The sequence below is a fragment of the Aedes aegypti genome, chromosome 3, assembly GCF_002204515.2.
Source record: "Aedes aegypti strain LVP_AGWG chromosome 3, AaegL5.0 Primary Assembly, whole genome shotgun sequence".
In the NCBI taxonomy this organism is placed as follows: Eukaryota; Metazoa; Arthropoda; class Insecta; order Diptera; family Culicidae; genus Aedes; species Aedes aegypti.
In genome coordinates this window covers 21,677,373-21,703,038 of record NC_035109.1, presented here as the reverse complement: position 1 = coordinate 21,703,038, position 25,666 = coordinate 21,677,373, and the positions used below count along the sequence as shown (strand labels likewise).

Below are 25,666 nucleotides of genomic sequence, written 5' to 3'. Positions count from 1 at the left end.
GTACATTACATTTCCGGTCGTGTATTCGGATAGGCCACGGGTATCCAAATCTTTGTGAATGCATTAGGAGGTGCAACTAGTCCCCTTAACAAAATTGTTAACATTTTGAAAATTGATCAATTTATTGAGTAAAAAGATATGAGCAACAAAGGTATCTTTTGACGAGATTTTTAGATTATAGCCTTAACGTTAACCCATCTATTGATCGGGAATGGGTTTCGAACCCAGGTTCACCTAATTCAACTAGTAATTTATCTAAGAATATCTCCAGAAATCTTTTCAAAATTCTTTCAGGAAATACCCAGGGAACTTCTTAGAGAACGTTTCCAGGAATATCTCTATTATTTTTCCAGCGTGTTTCATGCGGACTTCATTAGGATTTTCTCAACTATTTTGTTTGAGTTTCTTCGAAATTACCAGGAATTATTACAAAGAGTCTACCAGGGCTTCTTTCATGTCTCCATGTCTTCATATTTTCAGAGATTCTTCCAATTTTTTTTTTCAAAAAAGTCATCAATATATTTATTTAGATTTTTTTCCAGGCAATGCCCCAGCAACTCCTCCGGTTAAACTGAATAAAAACGGGATGTTCCTAAAAGAAATACAGAAATAATCTCTCAGAAAACTTTTGCTATCAGTTGCATCAATGATCATTGAAACATTTGTCTAACGATATCCTGGATAACATTTTGCAAGAATTTCTGAAGGAATATCTGGAAAAATCTGACGGAATCCTTGGAGCAATTTTTGAAGATCTTATTCTTGAAATTACCTCGCTAATGGAACAGAGCCTGCTTCTCAGCTTAGAGTTCTAAGAGCACTTCCACAGTTATGAATTGAGAGCTTCCTTTGCTAAATTTGCCATTTTAAAATTCGTATATCGTCTCGTGTGGCAGGTAGAGTGGCTGCTCCAATGGTAGTGTGTGTCCAATAATAGTGTTTCCCATCAAGTGAAGTATCCCATGCGATTTAAAGCCTTTTCCGTTCGGCCTAATGACATTCGACTTACTCAACCGTTACCTCAATGTTAAATACAGAGGGAGCATCCCCGACCTAATTCTTCATTATATAGAATAAAGATAAACGGCAATGCTTGCCTCTTATCGTCCTCATGTAATCAGAATATCTCCACTTCAGCCATCGCCCGAGACAATAAAGCGTTGGTCAACAAACATTCGTTCAGAGTGAGGAATTCACGCGACTAGGCGCCAAAACGACAAGTCTCCAGCGCCCATTGCTGGACCAATTAACGAAACATTGAGCAAAGCGAAAGACGCTGGTTATTAATTTCAATAAATTCTAAATTGATTTGCGCTCGCCCTTTTAAGCGGTACTGCTTCCCTGTGAATTGCAACACATCCACTTGGCCCATATGAATGCAGCTACAGTCAAACCTCTATGAGTGCATACTGAAGGAACGATTGACCCATTTGTGTAGACCATCACATTAACTATAAAATTTTGTTATTATGTGGCATGGTTGCTTGAGCCGAAAATCGACATCAATCTGTAGAAGATCAACTTACAAAAGTTTCACTGTACCCAGTTGAAGAATTGCTCTCACAGAAAACGACCAAGTGGCGAATGACACGAGTCTAATATGTCCCAAGTCAATGTCATATATAACAGGTCCGGCTCTTGGTATGCGTTTGCTTGTATTAGTCACGAAAAAGATGTAAACAAACGATCAGCTGATGGTGACGACAAGGCTGCGAAAAATTTTGTTCGCGGTTTTCTCAACGTGACGTCATCTTAGGCTGCTTCGTGAACTTTCGGCTCGCCGCACAACACACAACTGCACAACTACGACTTCAAAACTTATGTTATCACAATACTGATTTGATGTTCGCCCGCACCTCTAAATACCCCACATCGGTCCCAAGTGTTTCACCTCATCCGTTTGGCACTATTCCCAACTTTATGAACTACACACAGTAACGGAATAAAAATTTTCTGCATCCATCCGTCTGGTACCCGGCAAAACAAAATGCTGACCTTGGAGATTGTGTGACACAATTACGGGTATTAATCAAAATCAAAACGATAAAAATAAATTTTCAAGCGATGAAATAAACACAAATGAGACTCGAACGGAAACGTAGCCAAAGATGCTCAATGGGAATCGCAAAAGCTGAAGATCAATATGAATTAGTAATAAGAAATGGTATATATCATTTTGAATGTAGTGTGGACGAGGGAAGAGACACTGACGGACTCTGGCTCGGCTAGGGGATGGCTTACCTTAACGAAAGTGTTGACCGCCATGATGGCCATGTCGGGCTGCGATTTGGCGTAGTTCATCAGATACAGATAAACCAGCTTCTTGAGCTCCAGGTTGTCCGTCTGCATGCAGTTGACGACGTCCGGGAACAGTGCGGAGACGTCCTTGCCAACCGTCATGCTGGCGATGACCTGGAAAGGAAGCAAACATAAGTTTAAGCTACGGATGACTGCATTTAACATAATGATTGATGAATCAAAGGTATTAGACTGGTTCATAATATGAATTTTTGAGTTGTTTCAATACCATTATTGATCAAAGGAGATATTCTTGGTTAAATTTGCCTAAATATTAGCTTTTTTTTTTTAAATTGGGTCACCAGAATGTTTAGAAAACAGCAATTTTGTTTGAATTTCGTTCTATGGAAATCAAAGAATGGTAACCATGTCCAAAATATGGCCTCCAACCATACAGTATGTCTTACAAGTTGTGAGTCACAACACTGTTTATGAACAAAAATAGAAAAATCTTAATGTGTAATGCGAAGGCAACTTGTTCGATTGCCGAATTGAGAGAAACCAAAACAAAACATAAAAATGTCGTTATAAGTGCAAAAGAAGTGGTAAAATTCATGCAATATAAAATTAGTTATCGTAAACGGAGATAAGTTAGAGCAGAAATTATATGTGGGTTTTCGCATATTGACTTGTATTCGCGTAAGCAATTACTCAAGTGAAATGAAAACAAGAAAATTAAGAGTTTAAATCTACAGTAAGATACAAAGGTGAAAATTTAAAAGCATATGAAAATTTGCACAGTGGCTCTATTTTTGTGAAAGATTCAGAATGTGTAAAAAACTAAACACCCCTAAACAACTCAATTTGCGTTACTTCCCTAATATAGCCACCTTTGGTTAATTGGTATACAAGAAAAGCAAACGTTATCTCTGCTTATCTTTGGCTATAGATATCACCGTATAAAAACATATGAATCATACTGAAAGCCGCAAGGTACCGTCAATGCACCAATACCCGCTCATGTTCCAGTAGCCCACTCGCGAGTTTAAAAAGTAAGATTACTTTCGTACAAGATTTCCAACATGATTCTTTTATAAGTCGATTTAAGATGGATAGCGATTATAGTTTACAAATTTACTTGACTTTACTTAAAATTAGCTACTTTCTGTTTGAGAGGGGATTACAAAGCCTCAAAAGTGTTTGACGAAAATTTGTGAAATACCATGGTGCTCCATTTCAGGCTCACGCATTATTACAGTCAACTCTACATAACTTAGTGTGCGAGGGATAATCGATTTATAGAATTATCGAGTTATAGAACATGGTTGTGATAAGTTTCTCCGAATGTCGCTTTTGCTTGGTTCTCATAATTGTCATAACTTCATATATTTTGTCATAATTTCCCAAAATGCCATCACCCCGAATGTTATTTCCCCGAATTTAGAATTATGTTGACATGATGACTTTGATTACATTCCCCATGATATTGGAATTCGGGGTTATGGGTCACTCGGGGATTTGGAATTCGGGTTAATAGGGTAGAATCAGAACCAGAGCTACAGATTCAAAGCCCTGATAATGGTGGATGGTTGTGATGCCTATCTATCTAGCATAGACTATCTAGCATGATGTAGTAGCACAACCCTGGTTAGGTGGCTTATCGAAGACTCTTTACCAACCAAGAGAAGCAAAAGTACAGCAAGCGGATTGATTTTACGACAACAGGTAGGTATTTAATATATGATCTCCATGATATACACCGAAACAGTTCCTATTTTTGAGTAAATCTCGATTTTTACAAAGACGAAACAAAAGTGTCTAAAAATTATGTGTCGAAATTAGTGCCCACTTGGCGTTTCCATAAAGTAACAATATTTTACTCTTACTTGTCCAAAGTTTTTCATCACAGATAAGCTATTTTAACTATTTACGACTTTTGTGTTGCGTTTTGAGGTGATGTGTGATTGTTTAGGGGAATAATTGGTGAAAAACGGTTCAGTTGTCCTGTAGCAAATATAGTTCAACCGGTAATATTGGGAAAATTAGTGAATAAAACACGATTATAAAAAGTGCTTTAAGATAGTTTTCTGTTGGATTTGAATGTCAACGATTTGTTGATTTTTCGAATGCATTATCTTCCGAAACATCGAAAACATATAAAATAAGAATGAATATAGATTTTATCGCATGAATAATTTTATTCAAGGTGTTTGCTATTAAAATTGCACATGATATTACTAATTTCGATTCTGCAAATATCACATTAACTTTGAGCTATACACATAGTTTAAAAGCATTTGCTTCCTTTCACAGTACATAGAAAGGAAGCAAATGCTTTTAAACTATGTGTATAGCTCAAAGTTAGTTGATACATCTTGAAATCTTTTTAGCGTTTATACCAGGGCTGCCCAACGTACGCATCCGGCCCGCGACCTCATTTTGTGCGGCCCGCGGAAGGTTTGGTGATTCTTCTCATACTTGGCCCGTTGACTATTCTACCAAATGTTTTCTTCTCTTGGCAAAAATTGTAAACTTACAAGCTATTATTAACAAAAAATGAACAAATTATCAACTTGAAGCCAGCACCTACCAAACTGTTTTAGTTAGCTAATTTCTTAGATTGGTAATATTTTTTTTCCTATTTTCATAAATATTGAATTTTATTTCAAATCCAAATAGTTATTTATGCAACAAGTTGCAAAATGATGATTTTTTCAGCACGAGTTGTACATTTATCCAACGAGGCTCGCCAAGTTGGACAAATACAACGAGTGCTGAAAAAATCGAGTTTTGCTACGAATTGCATACAACATTTTTTGCTATTACGAAAAATGCCGTTTAAGCTGGATCATTTCCTAAAGCACAACAGAAACCACGTGGGCATACATCCATGTGTAGTATCATTTCAGTATTTTTCAATCGCGTAGGCTGCGACATAATATCTACGAATGTCACAAATTTTCTAGTTCACATCATACAGACCCATATTCCCTATTGGAGGGCTGAAAAATAGCACTGAAATATTTCAGCTAATAACGCTGATATTACTAAAATTAATAATTCATATGTTAGGGAACATATTATACTTATCGAATTATAACAATATGCATTTTTAGAAATAGTAGTTTTTGTTTACTACATCAATAAACTTGCATGTTGAAACTAGATAAAATTTACAACATTAAATTTCTCCTGTACAAAGTATCACGCATGTACTCTAGCCTCTATCGTTGTATTAGTAGAATGTTGAAAGTCTTTTCATTACACATCACAGGTATTTTCCGGAATCTGTTTGATTTTCCCACAAAAAAATCATTTTTTTCGGTACGATGTCTAAAACATTGAAAATGGGGGTGAGATTGGGTCAAGCAAGAACGATAGTAAATGAAATTCCAAGTCCATTTTTTTGACATTTTACGGTGCCGGGTGTTCTCTTTTTTTCATTAAGATGTGTTTATTCTTTTTAAATACAGCATCTCTGAAACATCAAACAAGTCTAAGAGTATTCCGTGCATTTAATAACAATACAATACAGCATCATCGTAATTTTTTATCAAAAAGGTGTTTTTTTTTCTAAATTTGATTATTTATCAGTGTTTTCATATTATAGAAACATCTCACGGAAGTACAAATGAGTTGGATCGCTGAAATACTGGGATTATGACGTCAACTTCTGCTTGAAAATTATTGATCGTGGAATGTCGCACCGAAATTTAACTATTTGCGAAGGTTTAAAATAATCACTGTTTCAGTACACCAAGAAAATTTATGTAAACTTGACGATAAATGTTGGGTTTACATATTTTTTCTCATAGCTCTTCAATTTTCAGTATAATCTTTCTTTTAAGTGGGTTGATCATACTTGTGAAACATTTTAGATATCGTTTTGCCTTGCTTGCATCATTTTTTATTAATATTTTTCAGTTGTGAATGGTTTTGAAATCATATTCTCAAAAACAAGTTATTTCACTTACAGTGACCCAATGTCACCCCCTCTATGGGGTGAGATTGGGTCATTTTTCATTCACTTGTAGTGCCGGTGTGAATAAATATTTGCCTTTAATTTTTTGAACAGTTGTTAATGTACCATCAAAGTACATACACACCAAATTTGAAGTTTATTGGAGTTAAATTGCGATAGTTATTCAAAAAATAAATCATAAATCTGACTTACAATGATAGATTTGTAGTTTAATATAAACAAATTAATAAGATTAATCTTGACAGGACTACAACAACATTTTTTCTACAATGACTCCTTTAACATTCGATAAATGAAGCATGAACAAAAGTTATTATCACCACCACAACTTCACTGAAACAGGTCAATAATTTCACTGAATATTGGATAAAAATCTTAAGAAAGATTCCTTGGCATAATTATTTTTTAAAAATGGACAGGGCTTTTACGAAATCATTGACCGAAATCTTGACACGACTTTAAAGGCAGGATTCTTAAAGAATATTAAACATAATTTCGTAGACTTCTGGCGAGAACTTTCATCGAATTTAGCACTTGAATTTTCTAAAATTCTGTGTAATCACAATCTTAGGTAAGAATTTGACAGAATCTCAGTTGAATTATGGAAATGTTTTTTTTTTTTTTTTGAAATCCTGGACAGTTTTCTAAGAAATTTCAAGGTAGGATTAAGAAATGAATATTTGACAAGATTCTGAAGAAATCCTTGGGACATTTCTTATAAAATCCTGCAAAAAAATTTACTTAATTCTGCCATAGTTTCACAAAAACTTTATCGGGATGTTCACAGATTTTGGTTCGTGATCTTAAAATCAAATGCCAAGTAGGATTTTGAGAATGATCTTATAATTTTCACAGAATCTTTTAATTCTGGGGTACATTCATCAACAAACATATCCTGAGTAATATTTTTGCATGATTTTGAAAGCAACTTTCACTATATCCAGCAGGATGCTTTGCAGCATTTTTTTTTGAATTATTTGCTGACATTTTTTTTAAATTTCATGCCAATATTTGGGCATACGGCCCACCACGCTAAATTGTATTTGTGATTTGGCCCGTGGCTCAAAAAGGTTGGGCAGGCCTGGTTTATACCATGGTGTAAGATACATATAAGCACAAAAGACACTATATTAGTTCAAACGACTACTGGTCAAAATTACAGTTTCAGAGATTTAGCCAATTGCAATTTTTTTTCGTGCTCCCAGCAAAGCTAGAAACAGCGATTTCGGTTCACTGACGCTCCGACGACTCAAGCCGATGGAACGCGTAATCCTCGGAATAGTCCTCGGCGATGGATCTATCTTACTCCGACGAAGATTTTCTCGGCGGCGGCGGAAGATCTTCCGAACCGATGCTATCTGGGCAGATGCCGAGGTTGGTCCTGCGATTCCGGTGGAGGAAAACTTCCGATTCAGAGGCACTCCGATGATCTTTTGCCGGAGATACTTCGCGATCTACTTAACTAGTCCCGACAATGGACTTAGTCTACTCCGAAGCTGGCCGGGCAGACGTCGAGGTCGGTCCTGTGATTCCGGAGAAGGGAAACTTCCGGTACACAGGCTACCGACGACCTTTTGCCGGTGCTAAATCGCGGTCTACTCAACTAGTCCCCGACGGCGGACCTAGTTTACCTCGACCGTTAACTCGATGCTGGTCGGTTTGGTGTCGAGATCAGTCCTATGGAGGAATACTTCCGACTACCCATTACTGATACTATGTGACGCTCGAACTACTCGGCCTAGTTCCCGACGGAAGACCGTGGCCCGACGCTCTCTGGTCCTCTCGCAATTTTTGTTGCATCGACGAAATGATTTGCGTTATCGTTCTGTTCATTGCGTGACACGTACTTACGTGTTGACACATTTTCTGCATGATGTTGTTCCACGAATCTTGGACAGTCAAAAACTACATATTGCGGTGTCTTCTAGATGTTTGGGCGATCTGGGCAGTGTGGCGACTCTGTGTGCCCGAATCTATGGAGATAGTTTCTGAAACATCCATGACCTTATAGGAACTGTGTCAGGTAGAAGTTCATCTCTCCATGCTCCATTCATCCGCGTCGACAGGTTTGGAATAAGCCGATAGGTCCATCTTCCTTTCTCTGCGCAGTCACACTCGTGCTGCCATCTTGCCTTAGATCCGACTCTGACCATCTTCGGTGCGTCTCTTCCTTGGCACTCGATATCCTTGGCCAAAGTTATGAAAATGGGAAAATGGATTATTCCGGTTATAACGCATACAGCATGTGACGATATTGTTCTATACGCACTCGCAACTCGCAGTATCATCAGCTGAAACGCTCTGTTCAGCTTTCCGCGGTTATGCTTTGTTTCCAGTCAGTGCCTTGTCCCAAGCAGGAACTCCATTCCTTAGTATCGATGACGAGACATTAGCTAGTAGACGCCTCGTACTGCTGCTTGGACTGCCTAAATTCGGCAAGATTCTCCCTATTGCATTTATTGCCTTCTCGAACTTTTCGCATGTCTAATCAACGTGAGTGTTAAAATTCAGCCGATCGTCGATCATTACTCCCAGGTGCTTCAATACGCGCTTCGGTGCTATCACATAGCTTCCGACCTCCATCTGCTGAACCGCCTGGCAGTTCCTGACTAGAAGCACCTCTCTTTTGTGGTGGGCTATCTGCAGTTTGACTCCGCTCATCTAGCTCTCGATTGCGTCAATTGTTTCCATCAGCGACATCTCCACTTTTTCCAGCGTCTCGCCCATCATCGTTAGTGATACACATCCGCAAAACCAACAATCTTCACCTTCCTGGGCAGCCGCAGTGTCAAGACTCCATCTCAAACATCCCGTTCCAAAGAGCTGGATGCTTCTTTCCAGGAGTTTTCCGAGCGTATTCTGCAGGTAAATGGGCCTAAACGAGGCTGGATCTCCCAGTGACTTCCCAGTGGCTTTGGCAGCAGTGCCAGCTTCAGAATCTTAAATATTCCTGGAATGTTACCTTTGTCAAGTCGCTTCTGCACCACCTTTCTGAACATATCCGGATATGCTAGGATGGCAGCTATCAGCGCCACGTTCGGTATTCCGTTTGGAATAGAGACTTTCTTTGATTTTAGGTGTTTCGTCTACAAGCTCGTCATTAACGTTAAACTCTTGCCGGTCCTGGGCAATTGCTTCTGCGTCTTCACCGTACGGCGTTGGTGGCCAGGACGTTGGATCGTGTTTCGGTAAGAGACCTTCCACGATCACCTTCAGCCTGTCGAGGCACATTTCAGCTGTCGTCGAAGGGCCCTTGAACATTGCCATAGCGACTCTATACGCACTACCCCACGGATTGCCCAGACAACTAAAATGTACGTATAACGAAATCACCTGGAGGCTCTATATGTGCAAAATTTCACTTATAAGATGTTGCGAAACGGCCTTCTACGTACAAAAGTGGAGGCGATATGCGTGCATATATTATGTGATGAATAATAACATACAATGCGAGTGAATAAATATTCTACCGAACTAACCTGCAATATTATGCGACTTAACTTGTGATAACAAATGATGATTTGACAGCTGCTACGGATTGATCCGATTTACTTTGTACGTGTGTACGGGACGAAGCAAAATGTACAAATGAACTCAGAAAAGAAGTGTTTTATGCGAGGAAACTCATTAATCTGACGAGTTTATCCACGGTTTTTAGCGAGTTTGATGTAATTAGTATGAATAAACGAGTTGTAACGTGAACTTTCATGCGATTTCTGGTTGTCTGGGTGGTGTCTGCATCCCGGCACAGTTTCTTGTAGCAAATGGATTTACTAAGCGTGATCTTCCGTTTGAAAGCGGTGAGACTTATGTTACCTACCATGTGTACCTCTGTCAATAGGGTGCATATTAGTAATTTTGTGATTTTGATTACAAAAATACACGTTTTTGAGGATTTTGTAAGGTCTTATTTAATTAAAAAAAAACAATAAAACACAGATATTTGTTAGACCAAATCTTTTAGAACCGATTGCAAAAACTGAAAAAGCAATAATATCGTACGTGTTTGGATTATTTCGTATAACAAGACTGATTTGACATAATTCATTAAGGTCGGAACAAATCTTAAAATCTTCTGTCACTTTCCATCAACATGTGTCGAGGGGGGCGGACAATAAATAATAAAACGGAAATTCAGGTAAATTCATCATTTTTTTTCTCATATACTGCCAAACCATGTTTTTGCAGCGTATACCAGCCAATCAAAATGTTTTGAACTATTATCTCGTTTATTTTTAATTTTTATAACATTGATCGAATTACATTTTTATAATTAGAATTATCATAACAACAATCTCCAGGTTTTTCACCCATCATCTTGAGTTTTGATGAGAGAAAATATTAAATTTCAACTAGTCACAATTTTAAGAACACTGCAAAAATGTTGCACTTAGAGCTTTAAATTAAACTTAGATAATGTTGATTTGATATAACAGTTATGTTATACCCTTCTGGTTGTAAAAATATTTCACTATATTTGAAGAAAACTGGTACTGTGAAATATATTACCCTTCTACGCTAACTTGTGCCATGTTAATTGCAAACATTAGCGAATTTGAGATAATGTGTCCTGAAGAGCAGCTTTATTCTACAAACAGTTTTTATATTTATGGAGCAATTTCCCAAGGATCGCAGCAAAACGCGCGCGCGTGCGGGTGTGTTTTGATGTTACTGTCACGTTTTTTCTCGTACTCGCGTATGGTTTAATTTCGGCTGGTAAAGTCGCAAACCGACTGGTGCAAATACAACATGTTATTGGATACATCTAATGTGTTTTTATAACTAAAACTAGCACAGCAATGCGAATCTTTTAAGTTTGATTGTGTAATTGTACAAGTGAAATGCGAGTGTTCCGGGATTGCCCAAATCAAGAATAAAAGTACCCAATTATATGGAATATAAGTGGAAATTGTTTGAATCACGAATTCTGATGCGGGGGAAAAGTGAACTAGCATTTCAGCTGTTAAAGAAGTTGTTTTGGACACTTAACTTAATTTGGTGAGTTCGTTCCTGATCATTTGTAGTTTTTCTTTTTGTTCCCAAAATCCCATGTATGTTCTTATTTTTTCGTTAGACGAAATTGATAATGACCCGTCTATAAAAATATGGCCGATATGAATTGAAAACCTGTTGGTTATCAATCCCAAGTCTGAGATCAAAGTGAGTTTTCTACTCGTTTTAGAGAGCGAGCAATGGCGCTTAAGCCTAGGCCTTACAGCCAGGACATGAGGTTGAAATACCCAAAAACGAAGACGGAACATAAATGGAGTGTGCATTAACCCTCTTAGCAAAGCTACTCTCAACGATTTTATCAATATCCCTGAAATGGAACGATTGTCCCCGTTTTTTCTTTCATAAATTTGAAAATTCTCGTCTATCATGTTATTCGTCCGTGAGTAATCTGATCGCCGTGAATTTCGAATTATCTTCAAACTCAAGTCTGCACAGTGGGCCTGGCCTTTTTAATATCTGTATCATATCATCAATATGCTGCAAATATTAATACTGACAAGAGAATAACGGAATATGTTTCGGTATTTCCAGCATGCTTTTGATTATTGGCTGTGCATGCACTTAGGATTAGAATTAGAATTATGGAGCAATTTTCCCCATAAATATGAATTTATTCTTTAACAAAAAATAAATTCATATCGTTTACACATCACAATGAAGACAAGGTATTGGCGATCAATATTGAGGTTAGGTTGCAAATGTATTTCAATTTGAAACGAATATTCACGCACGCTATGTCTGAAACAAACAATAATAAAAATCGAATGTACATCAGATTTTTTCTCACTAGAGATCAGTATTTGGTCTAAAGTTTCATAATCGGAAGGTTTTAAAATATTCTATCGGTGAAATTTTTTCCATACATTTTGTATGGGCGGAAATGCGTCGAAAGCTTGATTTTCATGGGATTTAGTATGAAAAATGGCTAAAAAAGGAAAAAATTTAAATTTCACCGATGGAATATTTTAAAACTGTCCGAATATGAAAATATAACCCAAATACTAAACTTTAGCGAGAAAAAATCCGATGTACATTCGATTTTTATAATCGTCTGGTTCAGATATAGCGTGTCACGGTTTCCTGTGCTTTAAATTGCAAAAATCTTGTCAGTTAAATGATTGTGGTGATTTTTGTTCCAAAGTTATTATTATTAGATTATTACTAGAAATTTTGGTTAAGATGCACTAATCCCTATTCTAGAAGAGCGCCATTCACGCATTTTATCGTTGCGTTAGATCACCAATAGAATAACATTTGATACGCAGCTTGTGAATGATGATTGCGCTTTCAATATTTATACATCCAGAAGAAGAAGAAATTTTAATTAATTTTTAGAAGCAATTGCTGCATTAGGCCGTGTGCGCTATAAAATGTTTGACTTGTACTGCGAGTATTGTTTTCAAGTCTCCCGTAAGCGAAAGCGAGACAACACCAATACAGAAGCTCGCGGTAAAAGTTAAGAGAACAAATGAATTATTAATTTGAGAAGATGTTATATGGAATTAATAATTCATGGAAATCATTAAAATGTTCTATTCTGCAAGGCTACACCAACACTCTATTAATTCTATGGCTATACTGCTAACGTAAAAATGGTTAAAACATTATTTTAAAAGAAAAACGTTCAAGAAAAATCCCAAACCTATTAGCATTAACAAACAGATTAAAAACTAGCGAAAAACATGAAAAGTAATGAAAAGCAACACTGAAAATAAAACATTTTATTTATTTCCCCCCTCTGACTTTTTGAAAAAATTGAAGGGGGGGGGGGGGGGTTGACAAAAGTCAAATTCCAAATTTGTTCCGGCCTAATTAATTTTCCCAGTATTACCGGTTGAACTATATTTGCGCCGTAAAATATTGCTAAGTGAGGGAAACGCCAAGTGGACACTTAATTTTGATGCATAATTTGTTTCGTCTTCGTAAACACTAAAACATAATTCAAAACTATGAACTTTTTTGGTCTGTATCACAGTTTTATCATATGTTAAATCTGAAGTACACACATTTCAACAAAAGAATTTCGCGTTTTCAAACACAATTTTTGTTATTTGCGTAAATAAATGAAAGTGGTAACTTCATTTTGACTGTACCAAACTAACAAATTCATAAAATCAGTAGAACAAAAATTCATCAAAAATCAATGAACAAGTCTTGTTATGATCACTGTTATCAGTCAACTGTATTTATTGTTTTTGTTGTTGAATTGTTTGTAACATTCATTTGGGCTTTTCAATTTGTCAAACAAAAAAAAATATGGATGAGTGCTTGAAAAATCCAGTTTTCCATAAAGAATCCATGTTTTTTCAACTTTAATTACAATTCGCTAGTCTTAACTGATTTCCCAGCAAAAGGCAGACAAACTTTCAACAAAAAAGATAGACTTTAAAGTACATATCGAGTTATGGAGAGAAATGTACATTACATCTACATTATTGGAGAACGATGTATGGAAAACTGAAGGGATTGAAAAAATAGAGTTGTGCTAGTTAAGCATTAATAAGCCTCAAAGGTGCTTGACAAAACAATGTAAAATACCATGGTTATCCACTCGACCGAACGTAACGCATTACCAGTCACACAATATTTAGAAGACATACAAAGAACGCTATCCGAAAACAGAAACCGATTGAAACCAGTTTGGCTGTGACGAAAACAGCAACATCAGCTAAATTTGTGACGACATCGAACAGTTTTGAAGAACGACTGACAGCGAGTGCTGCGATATAGCCTCAGCATCAGCGATAATTTCAGAATTAGATGCTAAATATGTTTTGGTATTTAAAACCGGTTCTCTTCGGCTCGACGAATTACTTGATGTTGTGATATCACTTCGCATTACGTATAAACACTCTTAATAAAGATGCAATCTCACTCTCACACTACTTTTTTGAACCAGTCTAGAAAGCTACCCCCCAAATTGTGGGTGATATAGGTGCACAGTTGCAACTCCGCTCATATGCACCCCCATCAGCATCTCAACCCCAGCTGACTCACTCACCTTCTTGACCGCTTCCTTTTTCTTCTCCTTCTTGTCATTGTTGAGCTCGGACTTGAGCTCGAAGATCTCACCCTTCTTGGTGGTGGTAAAGTACTTGGAATCGGTCATCCCTGGTGAATCGAACACACGCAACCTGGAACGAGGATCGGAAGTTTTTCCGGTTTCATTACTTATGCTTTGAAGTGCAGAAATCGTCGTGGGAATTATGAGACGTCGTGGCGCCAGGTGGAGCTAAGGTGAAGATGAATCGGAGCAAAACTTCAAATTTTCAGGAGTACGAATTTGGAGAACCAGACAACCCTTTAGGCTGCGGAATTGACCGATTGGTCATCACCTGTGAGTGACATATCGATCAAATTTTCAGCTCAAACGATTGTCTGATTCTCCAGATTTGTGCACATGAAGATTTGAGCTTTAGCTTCGATGCATCGTCACCCTAAAGGGGGTGAAAAAGTCGATAACTATATACTGAATGGGGGCGATGGGAATCATGGTCATCGCGGTGCCCTCCTGTCCTGGACGGCAGAAACCAATGTTGATCCAGTTGTGGCCGTGTGTAAAATTGCAAATTCGCGATACGTCGTCAATCGAAAAAATGAGCAAAGATTGCACAATTCTAACACTACACAGCAGCGCGTCGACGCATCGGAGAAATAAAACCACTGATGTCGCGGTCGTTCTAGCTTTGGGTCACGCGAAGAGAACACTGACGACGACCGTGTGCCGCAGTTGGATGGCTAATGTGTGAACGTAGAAAAAAAGAGAGCCTAGAGAAGCGAATGTTGGGATTTATTATTGTTTGCCATGTTGCACCGCGAATGAATGGGAGCCGTCGCTGTAATGTTTGGTCTTGAAAAACGCAGCTGAAACAGCTGTGTGGTGCAGTAGGAACTACCTAGTGCTGGTGCTCTCCAATATTTAGAAGAGAGGAGAGTATTTTCTCGCGGGTCACCAGTGGGGGAATGGAGGTAAAACGGTGAAAACGTTTGAATTTGAATTCCCATTCGACATTATTTCTCGCATAATTTGGGTCTTGGGATAACGCCCTGAAAGCCATAGGCCTCTACACTGTTTTGATTTTGAACGGGATTTTGACTTTTACTGGCCTTGATGTTTACAAATTTCATGAAAGAGTGAAAGAGAGAGGTACATTTTTGTGCAGAGCCCCATTGGTAACCACGTGTATAGCTCGTAGTTTCCGAGCAAATGAATGTATAAGCATCCAAACCAATACCACTGGTAGGTAGAGAATGACCCTTTCTTCACCATACATTTGTTAAATAACGTATAAATCTATTTGAATGCTCATAAGCAACGCGCTACACAAATGGTTACCAATGGCTTTTAGGGCGAGATCATAAGTTTTGCGAGATTTGTAGTCTGAGACATGGTAAACCAGGCGTTCCAAAACTTGTTTTCAAATCGTGATGATGTTAGCAATTTTCTGACGATAGTTTAGTTTAACACCAGTATAATTAATACACTTGTTAAAAAAAAACTTTATATGAATATTGCTGTGTGCGTTTGAAACGCAAATATCAAATGCGGAAACACCAAACGTGTTAAGATTTTTCACAAGGAAGTCGAAGTCAAAGTTTGATTTTCTTTGCTAGGTTGGCGGTAATATGGATCATAGTTCCTAAGTATCCTTTGATTACTTTGTGTTACCGCATTTGAAGCCCGGTTAGCTAAGATTTGCATTTTAAAAGCAAACAGCAATATTTGTTTTAAATAAAGTTTTTCGACGTTCCTTCGGCAACATAAGGTGGTACAATTGACTTAGGGATACCCAGTTTTATACATATTCTAATTCTACATAAAAATTTGAGCAAGAATCCAAAGTTTCATAAATGTTCGTGCCCTGAAACTATTTTTAAACCACGTTTGAGTATGGAAACCACTTTTAAATCACCTCTCGACAAATTTTACTACGGGACGAGCTGTCATTATGTAAATTGAAATGTCATTGAGTCTTCAGACTAAAAACTACATTAATCATTTTTAAGGTGAAAATTGAGATATTGAGGCTCAATAAAATTGTGTTAAAAATATACTCTTTCAATCAAGCTACGAAAAACAGTGACTTTTTCATCGCTAAACAACCCAATTCCAAAAAACAAAAAAATCAGCATGTAACGAAAAATGGTCAGGCTGATCTAATAAATAAGCCATTTATCGATGATAATAAATCTTCGATCTATTTAGTGGAATACTTACCTATAAATAAATGAAAACCCGAATTCAGTACAATATCATTTGATTCCACTAGAGTTTGTATCCTTTGACAGATACGCGTATTTCGACCTCAATTGTAAGTAGAGTTACTGCGCACGCGCTGTAGGCTTAGGTGCAGGAGCCTCATTACCGTTTTGATTCATATTACGGACACTTAGCTTTCGAATGGTGGGTCAAGATTTTGATTCCGCAACATGAATAATTTTAAATATATGAAAATGTGTGGACTTCCTATGATTCTTATTCCGGACGCTTCCTTACTTTTGCCTTGATTTCCGGACACTTTGATTCCAATTCCGGACAGCTCATGAAAATCATAAATAGAGAAGTCAAATGATCGATTGAAATCGTCAAACCACTAAACAGACGTCTAAGGCAGTTAAGCATTGTAAATTTTCATGGATATTCATGTGAAATGCTTATTAAAACAAGCTTCGAAAATGCGAACTTTTGAACGGCAAAAATTGAAACATTTCGTGTGAAATATTTCCCATACAAAGAAGAGTGTCCGGAATTAAAAGCTGTCCGTAATATGAATCAAAACGGTACTTGCAAGCGCACGGGCGCGCTGTATATTGTGAGACCTTTTTTGGTGCGCCTCATTTTTCTTGAGATGTATCTCACTGCGGTCTCATGCGCTCCGTCACATGTGCTGTTTAAAATTCAGCGCAATAATTGGAGTGATAAAAAAAGTTTTCAACGAGGATCGAACTTATAACTCTTGGACCGTGAGTCTTCAACCATATCATGTAAGCCATCTAGACACCTGGATAATGAAACGAAAATAGTTGTAGAGGCTCTTCGTTACTAAGCAGTTGTTTCACAACTTGGATACCGATGGCGAACCGAAGCGCCGAGCAGCGCATGAGACGAGTCTCCCCGAGAGCACATCACCTAGCGCGCGCTTTTAGAATTTTCGTGAGCCTCCATGTAGCGCAGCACACTAGAATTCCAATGAGCTGAGAGACGGTTTTGTTGGAGGCTCGTCAGTACATTTATGGGCTCCTGAGAAATATGTAACTCTAATTGTAAGGCAGTCTAGGCTGTCGACTTCGAGTCTAGTTCACGACACTGATGCCAACATCAGGGTGTCCATTCAAAACCAATTTTCCAATTCCCGGATTTTTCCCGGCTGCCTAAAAAAAAATTACAAACTGATGGCAAAATTATCTTTGGTTTTTTTCTCATACAAATTTAAGAGCCTTGCCAAGAATCCCTTCTTGTAATACTTAGAAGAGCGTAATCTATATGTCTATCAACTCACTAAAAGTTAAACATGGTGCTTGAAATTGTAACGAACCGGCTTTCCGAAATCTTACTGAAAATTCCTCTGAAGTTCTTCCGAAAATGTTTCTAAGATTTTTTAAAGATTTCTTTTGGTGTACTTTCGGATGTTTCTTGCGGACTCTTCACAACATACTTCTGAAATACTTCCAAAAATATTCATGGGGCTTTTCTGAAATTACTTTTGAGATTCTTCTGGAAATCTTTCTAGGGCATTTCCTATGGAGCTCTTCCGAAAATACTGCTGTAACTCTTCAAGACGTCTTTCGAGGATTCTTCCAAAAATTCTGGGATTCTTCATGAAATCCTCCTAGGCAGCATCTGTAAAACCTTCGGAGATTTTTTCGGAAACACATCTGCAATTGTTTCGTACAATTTCATATTCGTACGGGGGACTGTTTTCACATCAAGTTGATACAAAACTTGATACAATGAGTTTCATAGGTGTAATCTATTGTTCGACAATCATAAAATATTTCCATTTACATTTATCTTTGAAATAATGGAAAAGTATTGAACTCGTGTCTGAAAATGATCCAATTCCGTATTCGTACACCTATTAAAAACCGAACATACAACATTCAAAACCTAATTTTAATGATCTATTTGATTGCTTAGGTTCTTGATTACATTGTTCAGATGTAGTAGAATACATTTGGACAACTTATAAGCGGACCTATATGAAACTGAAGTAAAATTATCAAAAATAGAATTTTTTCAATAAATTTCGCTATAAAGTTCAAAAAATTTAACAATAATGTTCATTTTTGTAGATGGATCCCTTCTCAAAATGATATTCGTGAGCACTGAGAATTTTTATTGAAATATGTTCAGTTTACACACATTATAAGCAGTTTTTTATCGTTTTTGTGTTCAGAAAATTGCAGAGGCGACTCGTAACCTCACTTTTACCTGTTCTACGAATCTAAAAATGGATAATTCGGCAAATTTAGTTTATAGAACACAAAGTAAATGGTTGTAATCTTCCTTTCTAACAAAGCTCTATTTGTTAGATGCTAATTTGTTGCTGAAAATCCAGAATTAGTAATCGTGGAACAGGTAGATTTGAGGTTAGCGAATCGCCACTGGAAAATTGTAATGTCACAACTTTAAAGCTCTTATCGAATGTTATTTTAAATCAATGTAACCAAATGTTGTATTCTAAACAATAGATAAAAGTTAATTATAAGCTTGTCTGTAGAAAGAATGACAATTACGAACTTTTTTTTCAACAAACTACCTGTACCATGCTGACTTTACCTTCAAATGATTGATATTATCTATATATTCAATTATCTTTGAATTCTTATTCAAATTACACACAAAAGGACCATATTTTGAAAATTATTGATTTTATAATTGAAATACAACATAATTTGAATGAGTAAAGAGCATTGATATGTTTTCATCAATAAAAATAACGTATGCATTGCGATTACGGCAACAATATTTCTATCATCAGGCTTTATGATAATGTTTGATAGTAAAATGTAAAATAAGAATAATAATTAGGCAATGTTTCAATAAGAACATAAACCATGGATCATATGTATCTATTTAAGCAATGAAATTGATTATTAAAATTAGGTTTTGAATTTTGTATGTTCGATTTTTATTAGGTGTACGAATACGGAATTGGGTCATTTTCAGACATGAGTTCAATACTTTTCCATTATTTCAAAGATAAATATAAATGGAAACATTTGTTGATTGTCGAATTATAAATGACACCTGTGACCTTCATTATTGATAAAGTATTTGAATCTCAATATATCATTAACCAGTTTTTTAACAACTTGATGTGAAAACAGGGCCCCGTACGAATATGAAATTGGGCCACTGTAAATCTTCTAGAATTCTTCCGCAAATCATGTTGAAATTCTTCGGAATATCTTCCGAGGATTCTTCAAGGCAACCCTCTGGAATTTGTCCGGCAATCTCTTTAGGATTCTCCCTGAAATCCTGCTGGATTTCTTCAGGTTATTTTTCGATGATTCTTCCGGAAATCCTCTTGAGGTTCTTCTACTACAAGGATTCTTCTGGAAATCTTTCTGACATGCTTCCGGACGTCCCTCTTTGACTCTTTCGTCTACTTCCATTTTTCTAAAACTGTCCCGGAAACCCCTTCGAGATACTTCCATAAGTTTCGTTAAGATTCTCCTGGAAATTCATAGAAAAATTTTCCAGAAATCCCAATCCTCGAGGGTTTCCCGGTGTGTTCTCTTAATTCCCGGATATTTCCCGTATTTTTCCCGGTCATTTGTAATTCCCGGGTTTTTCCCGCTTTTCCCAGATTTCCCGGATGGATGGACACCCTGCAACATTCGCGTCTCTAGGCTCTCAAAACATCAAAGAAGCGCCCAGCCACTGCCATCGCTGTTAGCAAGAAGGGCAAGAAGCAAGCTTCATCGTCATCGACCAGAAGCAGTTATTAGGGAAACATGTGTACCGTAGATTTGAACCGCGTGGCAGACCGCATGATATTATACATTCCTGAAAATTTGCAGAAAGTCATGAACCAACAAAACGGGTCGACTACGGAAATCAACTGGAAGTAATTTAAAGTTGGTCTGTAGCAAAATGTTAATTTCTATCTTGACAGCCTCCAAGCTAATACATCCGATTCTGTTTTTGCACTTGGGATGCGTACCGTGCAAAAAAAGTTTTCAGTTCAAAATTTCAAAAACCATGCAAAAAAGTAACATCATTTCTCGACGTTTCATGCAAAAATAAGGTTTTGACGAAAAAAATAAATGGAAACTTATTTTTACACGGCCGTGTAAAAAAAAATCCGTGCAACAATAGAATCGGATGTACATCGATCGGCCCTTTTCAGGGCCAACAAACGCGTATAAAAATATTTTGCACTTTATTCATCACAATATTCCCATATATCTAAAGGAATCATACATAATTTGATTTGGCATACACATTACACTTCATCACGGTCTGTGCTGGGAATGGTAATAGTAGGGCTTGAATTTCGCAAAAATCACGTGGCTTCTCTCACTACAGTAGTTTGAAATCGTTAATCTCATCAAGTAGTCTATGTGGGGTCCATGAATTTTCTAAATTAGTAGTGTCATTCAAGGCTGTAAATGCGGGAAATGCAGCGGGAAATAGAACATTTTTCTACAGTAGATTTGGGTTGCTCTTAGGAATGAGTGTTTTGCTATTTTCAAGGCATTTTGCTTACAGCATAGGCGTGAGTTTCACTAGCTTCGTTTGTACACACTTCGCTTGCTTGTTCTTTGATACGCTTGCCTACTGTAGTGTGAATCTCAGAACTTTTCCCAACTCTGATCACGGTAATTTGAGAATGTACCCGCAGATGCGGCTTCGATGGAGATCGGAAGCATTATTCATAACTGTTGATCAGGGATTGAATCCTGAGAAAATTGAGAGAATCTCTCACGTATCGCTCTCTGTAACTATCATAACATGCTGCACATTATGAGGAACTGTTTGTCGTATACTGCTACAACTTTGATCAGATTGGGGGGATAGTAGTGCATGATAAAACCCCTCTAAACATGCTCCAAGCCTGGGGGACACTATTGCTATTGGAAGTTCGTGGATTGTTTATTGTGCCAGTAAAGAAAACCACCTATCCACAAGCGAGAAAAATTAATTTTATCATTGCTCTCTCTTTGGGGCTCTCGTTCGCTGCTTCCATTTATCAAACTTGTTACACCTTGCGATACAATGACGATCGTGGACCGCAAGAGATGGGATATTTTTCTTTGCTTGCTTTGATCGTGCTTCATACTCAAATGAGAGCGAATTCTGCAATGCCTGCTGTTGATATAAGCGCTAGATTTAAGTAGGAAAAAAAATTCCACGCATTTACGTTAGCCTGTAGTTGAAAAAGTTATGCGTTTTGCTTCAGTACGTAAACTGACATAATCTTGCAGTCGTGCAAATGTTGATCATGGAACTTGAAAAACTCTCAGTATTTCAAACATTTTTATCAAATTAAGGTTATTTCTTCGTCAATCGTTCAAAACAAGATTTCATTCATCGATGATCTTTATCTAATCAGAGGTCAGTTTAATACATGATTTCTGCCCATTTCCGTCAGAATCCAAGTTTTCGGTTCTCTGTCTTTGTCCATCAGAGACCTTTTTTGCTGGTTTCTCCCTATTCCTATCAGAAACCGTCAATTTTCATCTCCGCCCATGTCCGTCGGAGACTACTTTTTGAATCATTCTACAGGAATTTTGTTAATCGATACTTGCCAATAAGATTATTTTCTTTCTACCAAACTACGCCAATGTAGTAATTCAACGTCTTTGCGAGCCAAGAATAGACCAATAACTGACAGTCTGTTTGTTTCTTATTTTTCTAAGCCTGCTTATTTCTTATATCCCTAAGCCTTCTTATCAATTCAATTACAGATCATTACGTCCTCACACCCCTCCACCGCCCCCCCCCCTCCGTAACGCTTTTTGTATGAAAATTCTAAAAATTTTGTATGAGTCGTAATTTGAGGACGCCGCCTTAGTGACTTTTACTTGAAAATAGTGATTTTTTAGTGACCAGGTTGAAAAAAATGAACCAAGTCACTAAAAAGTGACTTGCTAACAGCCCTGCTTTATGGACCCCCCCCCCCCCTGTCACGTTGAGACCTCCGAAATTTTTGTAAGGCTTGTCACGCTTGGCTTGACACCATCCCCCCCCTTGGAGCGTGACGTAATTTGTGCTAGTTATTTTCTACATAAGAAAATATAGTTGATAGTTATTTTCTACATAAGAAAAGAAGCTTTGAAGACTTTATGCCTAAAAGAAATTCAAACAGCAGCCAAGATAATAAAAATAAACCAAATGAGTTTCCATAAGTATTTATTAGAGAGAGAAAATCAGCCCAAGCTTGTACTACTGTTTGTATTCTTCATGATTATTTTTCTAGGCGTATCATCATGAATTAATTCAGATGTATGCCCATAGTTTACTTCAGATATTAAACCGGAGATTTTTTTTTCGGATTGTGTGTTAAAAGGGTATTAATTTATTTAGGAATTCCTTCATTAATTAATTAAGATGTTCCGATGGAAATAATTTGAGAAATTTCCCAAAATGACCTCAAGAATTCGTCCAGGAAAGATTGAAAGATTTCCTCGACTAATTGCTAAGGAAGCTGAAAAATCAATCAAATCTCTAGATAACATGCTGCAGGACTTCCGTAAAAAATATCGGCTGAAATTCCCGAAGAAGTTTGTGTAGGAATGATCAGAGGAATTACTGGAATGCTTATTGTAGTATTGGCTAGTGATAAACCTTAAGTAAACTTTTTAAGTATCCATGAAGATTGTACACGACAACCACTCGAGAAATTGTTCGGAAGAACTGCGGTAGTAATTCTTTAATGAAATGTAGAAAATACTGAGGAATTCCTGGAAGAGTATTTAAAATATTTCCTCAAAAATTCACTGTAGGAGTGGATCAATTCCTAGAATGGATTATTGATTTTGAAAAACACTGTGGATTTTCTTGGAAGGACTTCTGTAGGAATATTTGGAAGACATTCTGTAATATAACAATGTGGGAAATCTAGTTCTTCAGTCCAAAAATATGTGAAGGAAATCTCGAGATAGTCTCTGGGAAACTACTGGAGCTAAAAGGGTTGGAGTACTCAAAGGTTTCAAGGAGCAAGTTCTGAAGCAATTCCGCTATGTATCTCTCAGCTGGAAGCATTGATGATGGAATCAATAGAGACATTTTTATGAGATTTCTGGAAGTGTCCCAGAAAATATGCCAGCAGGACACCACTAGCAGCTGATGTCTTTCTTCAAGAAATCTGGGAAGAAATATTCTAAAGAACCTGTAGAAGTCTCTCAAGGATATTCTGGAACCTCTAAAATTTGGCAGCAGGATTGACTGCAAGATGAATAAATTTTTTGGTTAAAATAGAGGCTTTAGAGATATTCCGTTAAACATAGATATTTTAAAGATTTAAAAACAATTAAAAAGACAGTCTCTCTCTCTGCTACTAGCCATGGTGTCAAAAAATTAGTATTAATCTTCTCGACACATAATGAAACAGTTCTAATGCAATTCCTCTCGTTCTGCCATAACTATCACACAAGCTACACATGTAACCCAATCTAAAGTTAAATTCACTGATAACAACGCAAGTGAAAGCTGAACCGGACACCCACCTAGCCCTCCCCCCTCACGATATCATACATGATCAGTCTGACGACCACTGGATGGTCAATCGAGCGAATTCCCGAAAACAGAAATATTTAGCGACATAGAACATCATCCAACTCATCGTCCCGTCCTCGTAAATTATGACTGGACTATTATTGCTGCCGTGTAGGAGAAAAATCGATTCCGGATCATCGTCACCCCGCCACCAACCACTGTCTGGGTGCAAATGTTTTTCGACTTTTTCACACGAGATATCACGCACTTTACCACAAATTTATGCTCAAATCAAAGCACCGCAACTATGTTTTCACTTGAAGATAGATTTGGTCAGAACATAGCCGGAAAAACTGTGCAAAACTTACTTTTTATCTAATGAAAATACGCCCGTCAGCTTGATTCTTTTATGTCACCACTTTTGATTTTGACGGACGAAGACGACGACGACGATGCGTTGACAGAAAACGTTCGAGGGAGTGGACACCAGTAGCGAACTTTAAACGAAAATAAAACCGCTGTATCAAAGCTGGGGGTGATTCACAGAAGCTTCGCGCAGTACTAGAATTAAAATGCGTTCATCAATAGGGCTCTCAAACCGATTCATTTTATTATCAATTCAGTTAATACCGAATTTTTCGACGCGCCAGAATAGGGTTTTCTTGAAATCTATTGGCCAATACAAGTCGGGCAAGGTGCGTTGAGTAGTAATAATAATAATGATACTCATGGCGGTTGCTGCTATAGAATAAAATCGCTACTTTTGGAAAGTATCGTAATCATAGGTCAAACTCTATATTTTTTGCCTTATGAGCGACTAGGGTAAATTATGTATTTTTGACAGGCTAAGGATATGTCTGGAAACGGCGACCGATTAACTGCATTAGATACTAATATTTTATTATGCAATGTTACTTATATGCTTAATGTCTCGTTGTCTTTGGTTGTACTTTGAGTTACTGGGGAGAATAAGCTTACAAACTGTAGCATTAGCTTCCAAAATAACGTTTTTGGCAGCCTGTCTATTATACATTTCGGACACCAAATATACATTTTGGACACCCTCATGTAGATATAATTTATTTATCTCAATATCCACAGAATGTTTTTTTAAAAAGACGGTCATTTCGTAAATTTTTAAGAGTTTATACAAAGACAAATTAAAGACCCCCATGTCCCTTGCAGTTGCCCAAAATTTTATGGCTCATAAGGTAAGGGGCGGTCCATTAATTACGTAAGGCAATTTTCCGGGGTTTTCAACCCCCCTCTCCCCATGGTAAGATTTTTTGTATGAAAATCAAAAATAAATTGAATGACGCGTAAGAAATCTCAGACCCCCCCCTCCCCCCATAAACCCTTACGTAATTAATGGACAGCCTCTAATCTAGAATGCCGTTCAAAGTGTACTGCGATCTGTCAAACTTGGGTACCTTTTGCACTACCGAGGGACTGAATGCAGTACTAGAAGTGGTAGCCAATCTGTTGCCGAGTGGGACATGTGACTCATGCATTTTTTCGCTTATTGGATGTATATATTAGTGATAATAATTGCATTTAATGCAAACAAACATCATCAGATCCAAGAAAAACGCCTGCAAGTATGCATGCCACTATGGGCGATCAGGTGACCAATAATCTTAAAAATGGCTTATTCTGATAGATTTTTCTTGTACACCATTGCATAGTCAACACTTCTATTAAGATATTCCTGGAATATCAGGGCAAAATCTTTCATAGTTTTATTAATACAGCATGTAAAGGATAGT

General features: G+C 37.3%; 1 protein-coding gene across 5 annotated transcripts in view; it reads right to left on the bottom strand.

Annotated features, from left to right (window-relative positions):
- The window catches only part of LOC5575109 (AP-1 complex subunit beta-1), a 41,202-nt gene extending 16,839 nt beyond the window's left edge, over positions 1 to 24,363 (bottom strand). For 2 of the 5 annotated variants that reach the window (XM_001661781.2, XM_021852810.1), the window contains exons 1-3: positions 24,269 to 24,363; positions 14,235 to 14,367; positions 2,242 to 2,412 (exon numbers count right to left, since the gene is read on the bottom strand). In XM_001661781.2, the coding sequence (XP_001661831.1) occupies positions 2,242 to 2,412; positions 14,235 to 14,342 (279 nt within the window). In that variant the 5' untranslated portion in view covers positions 14,343 to 14,367; positions 24,269 to 24,363. Of the gene's footprint in view, positions 1 to 2,241; positions 2,413 to 14,234; positions 14,368 to 14,696; positions 15,064 to 24,268 lie in introns of those variants that run through there. The other 3 variants (XM_021852811.1, XM_021852808.1, XM_021852809.1) reach the window with 3 other exon arrangements.
- Positions 24,364 to 25,666: the final 1,303 nt, after the last annotated feature.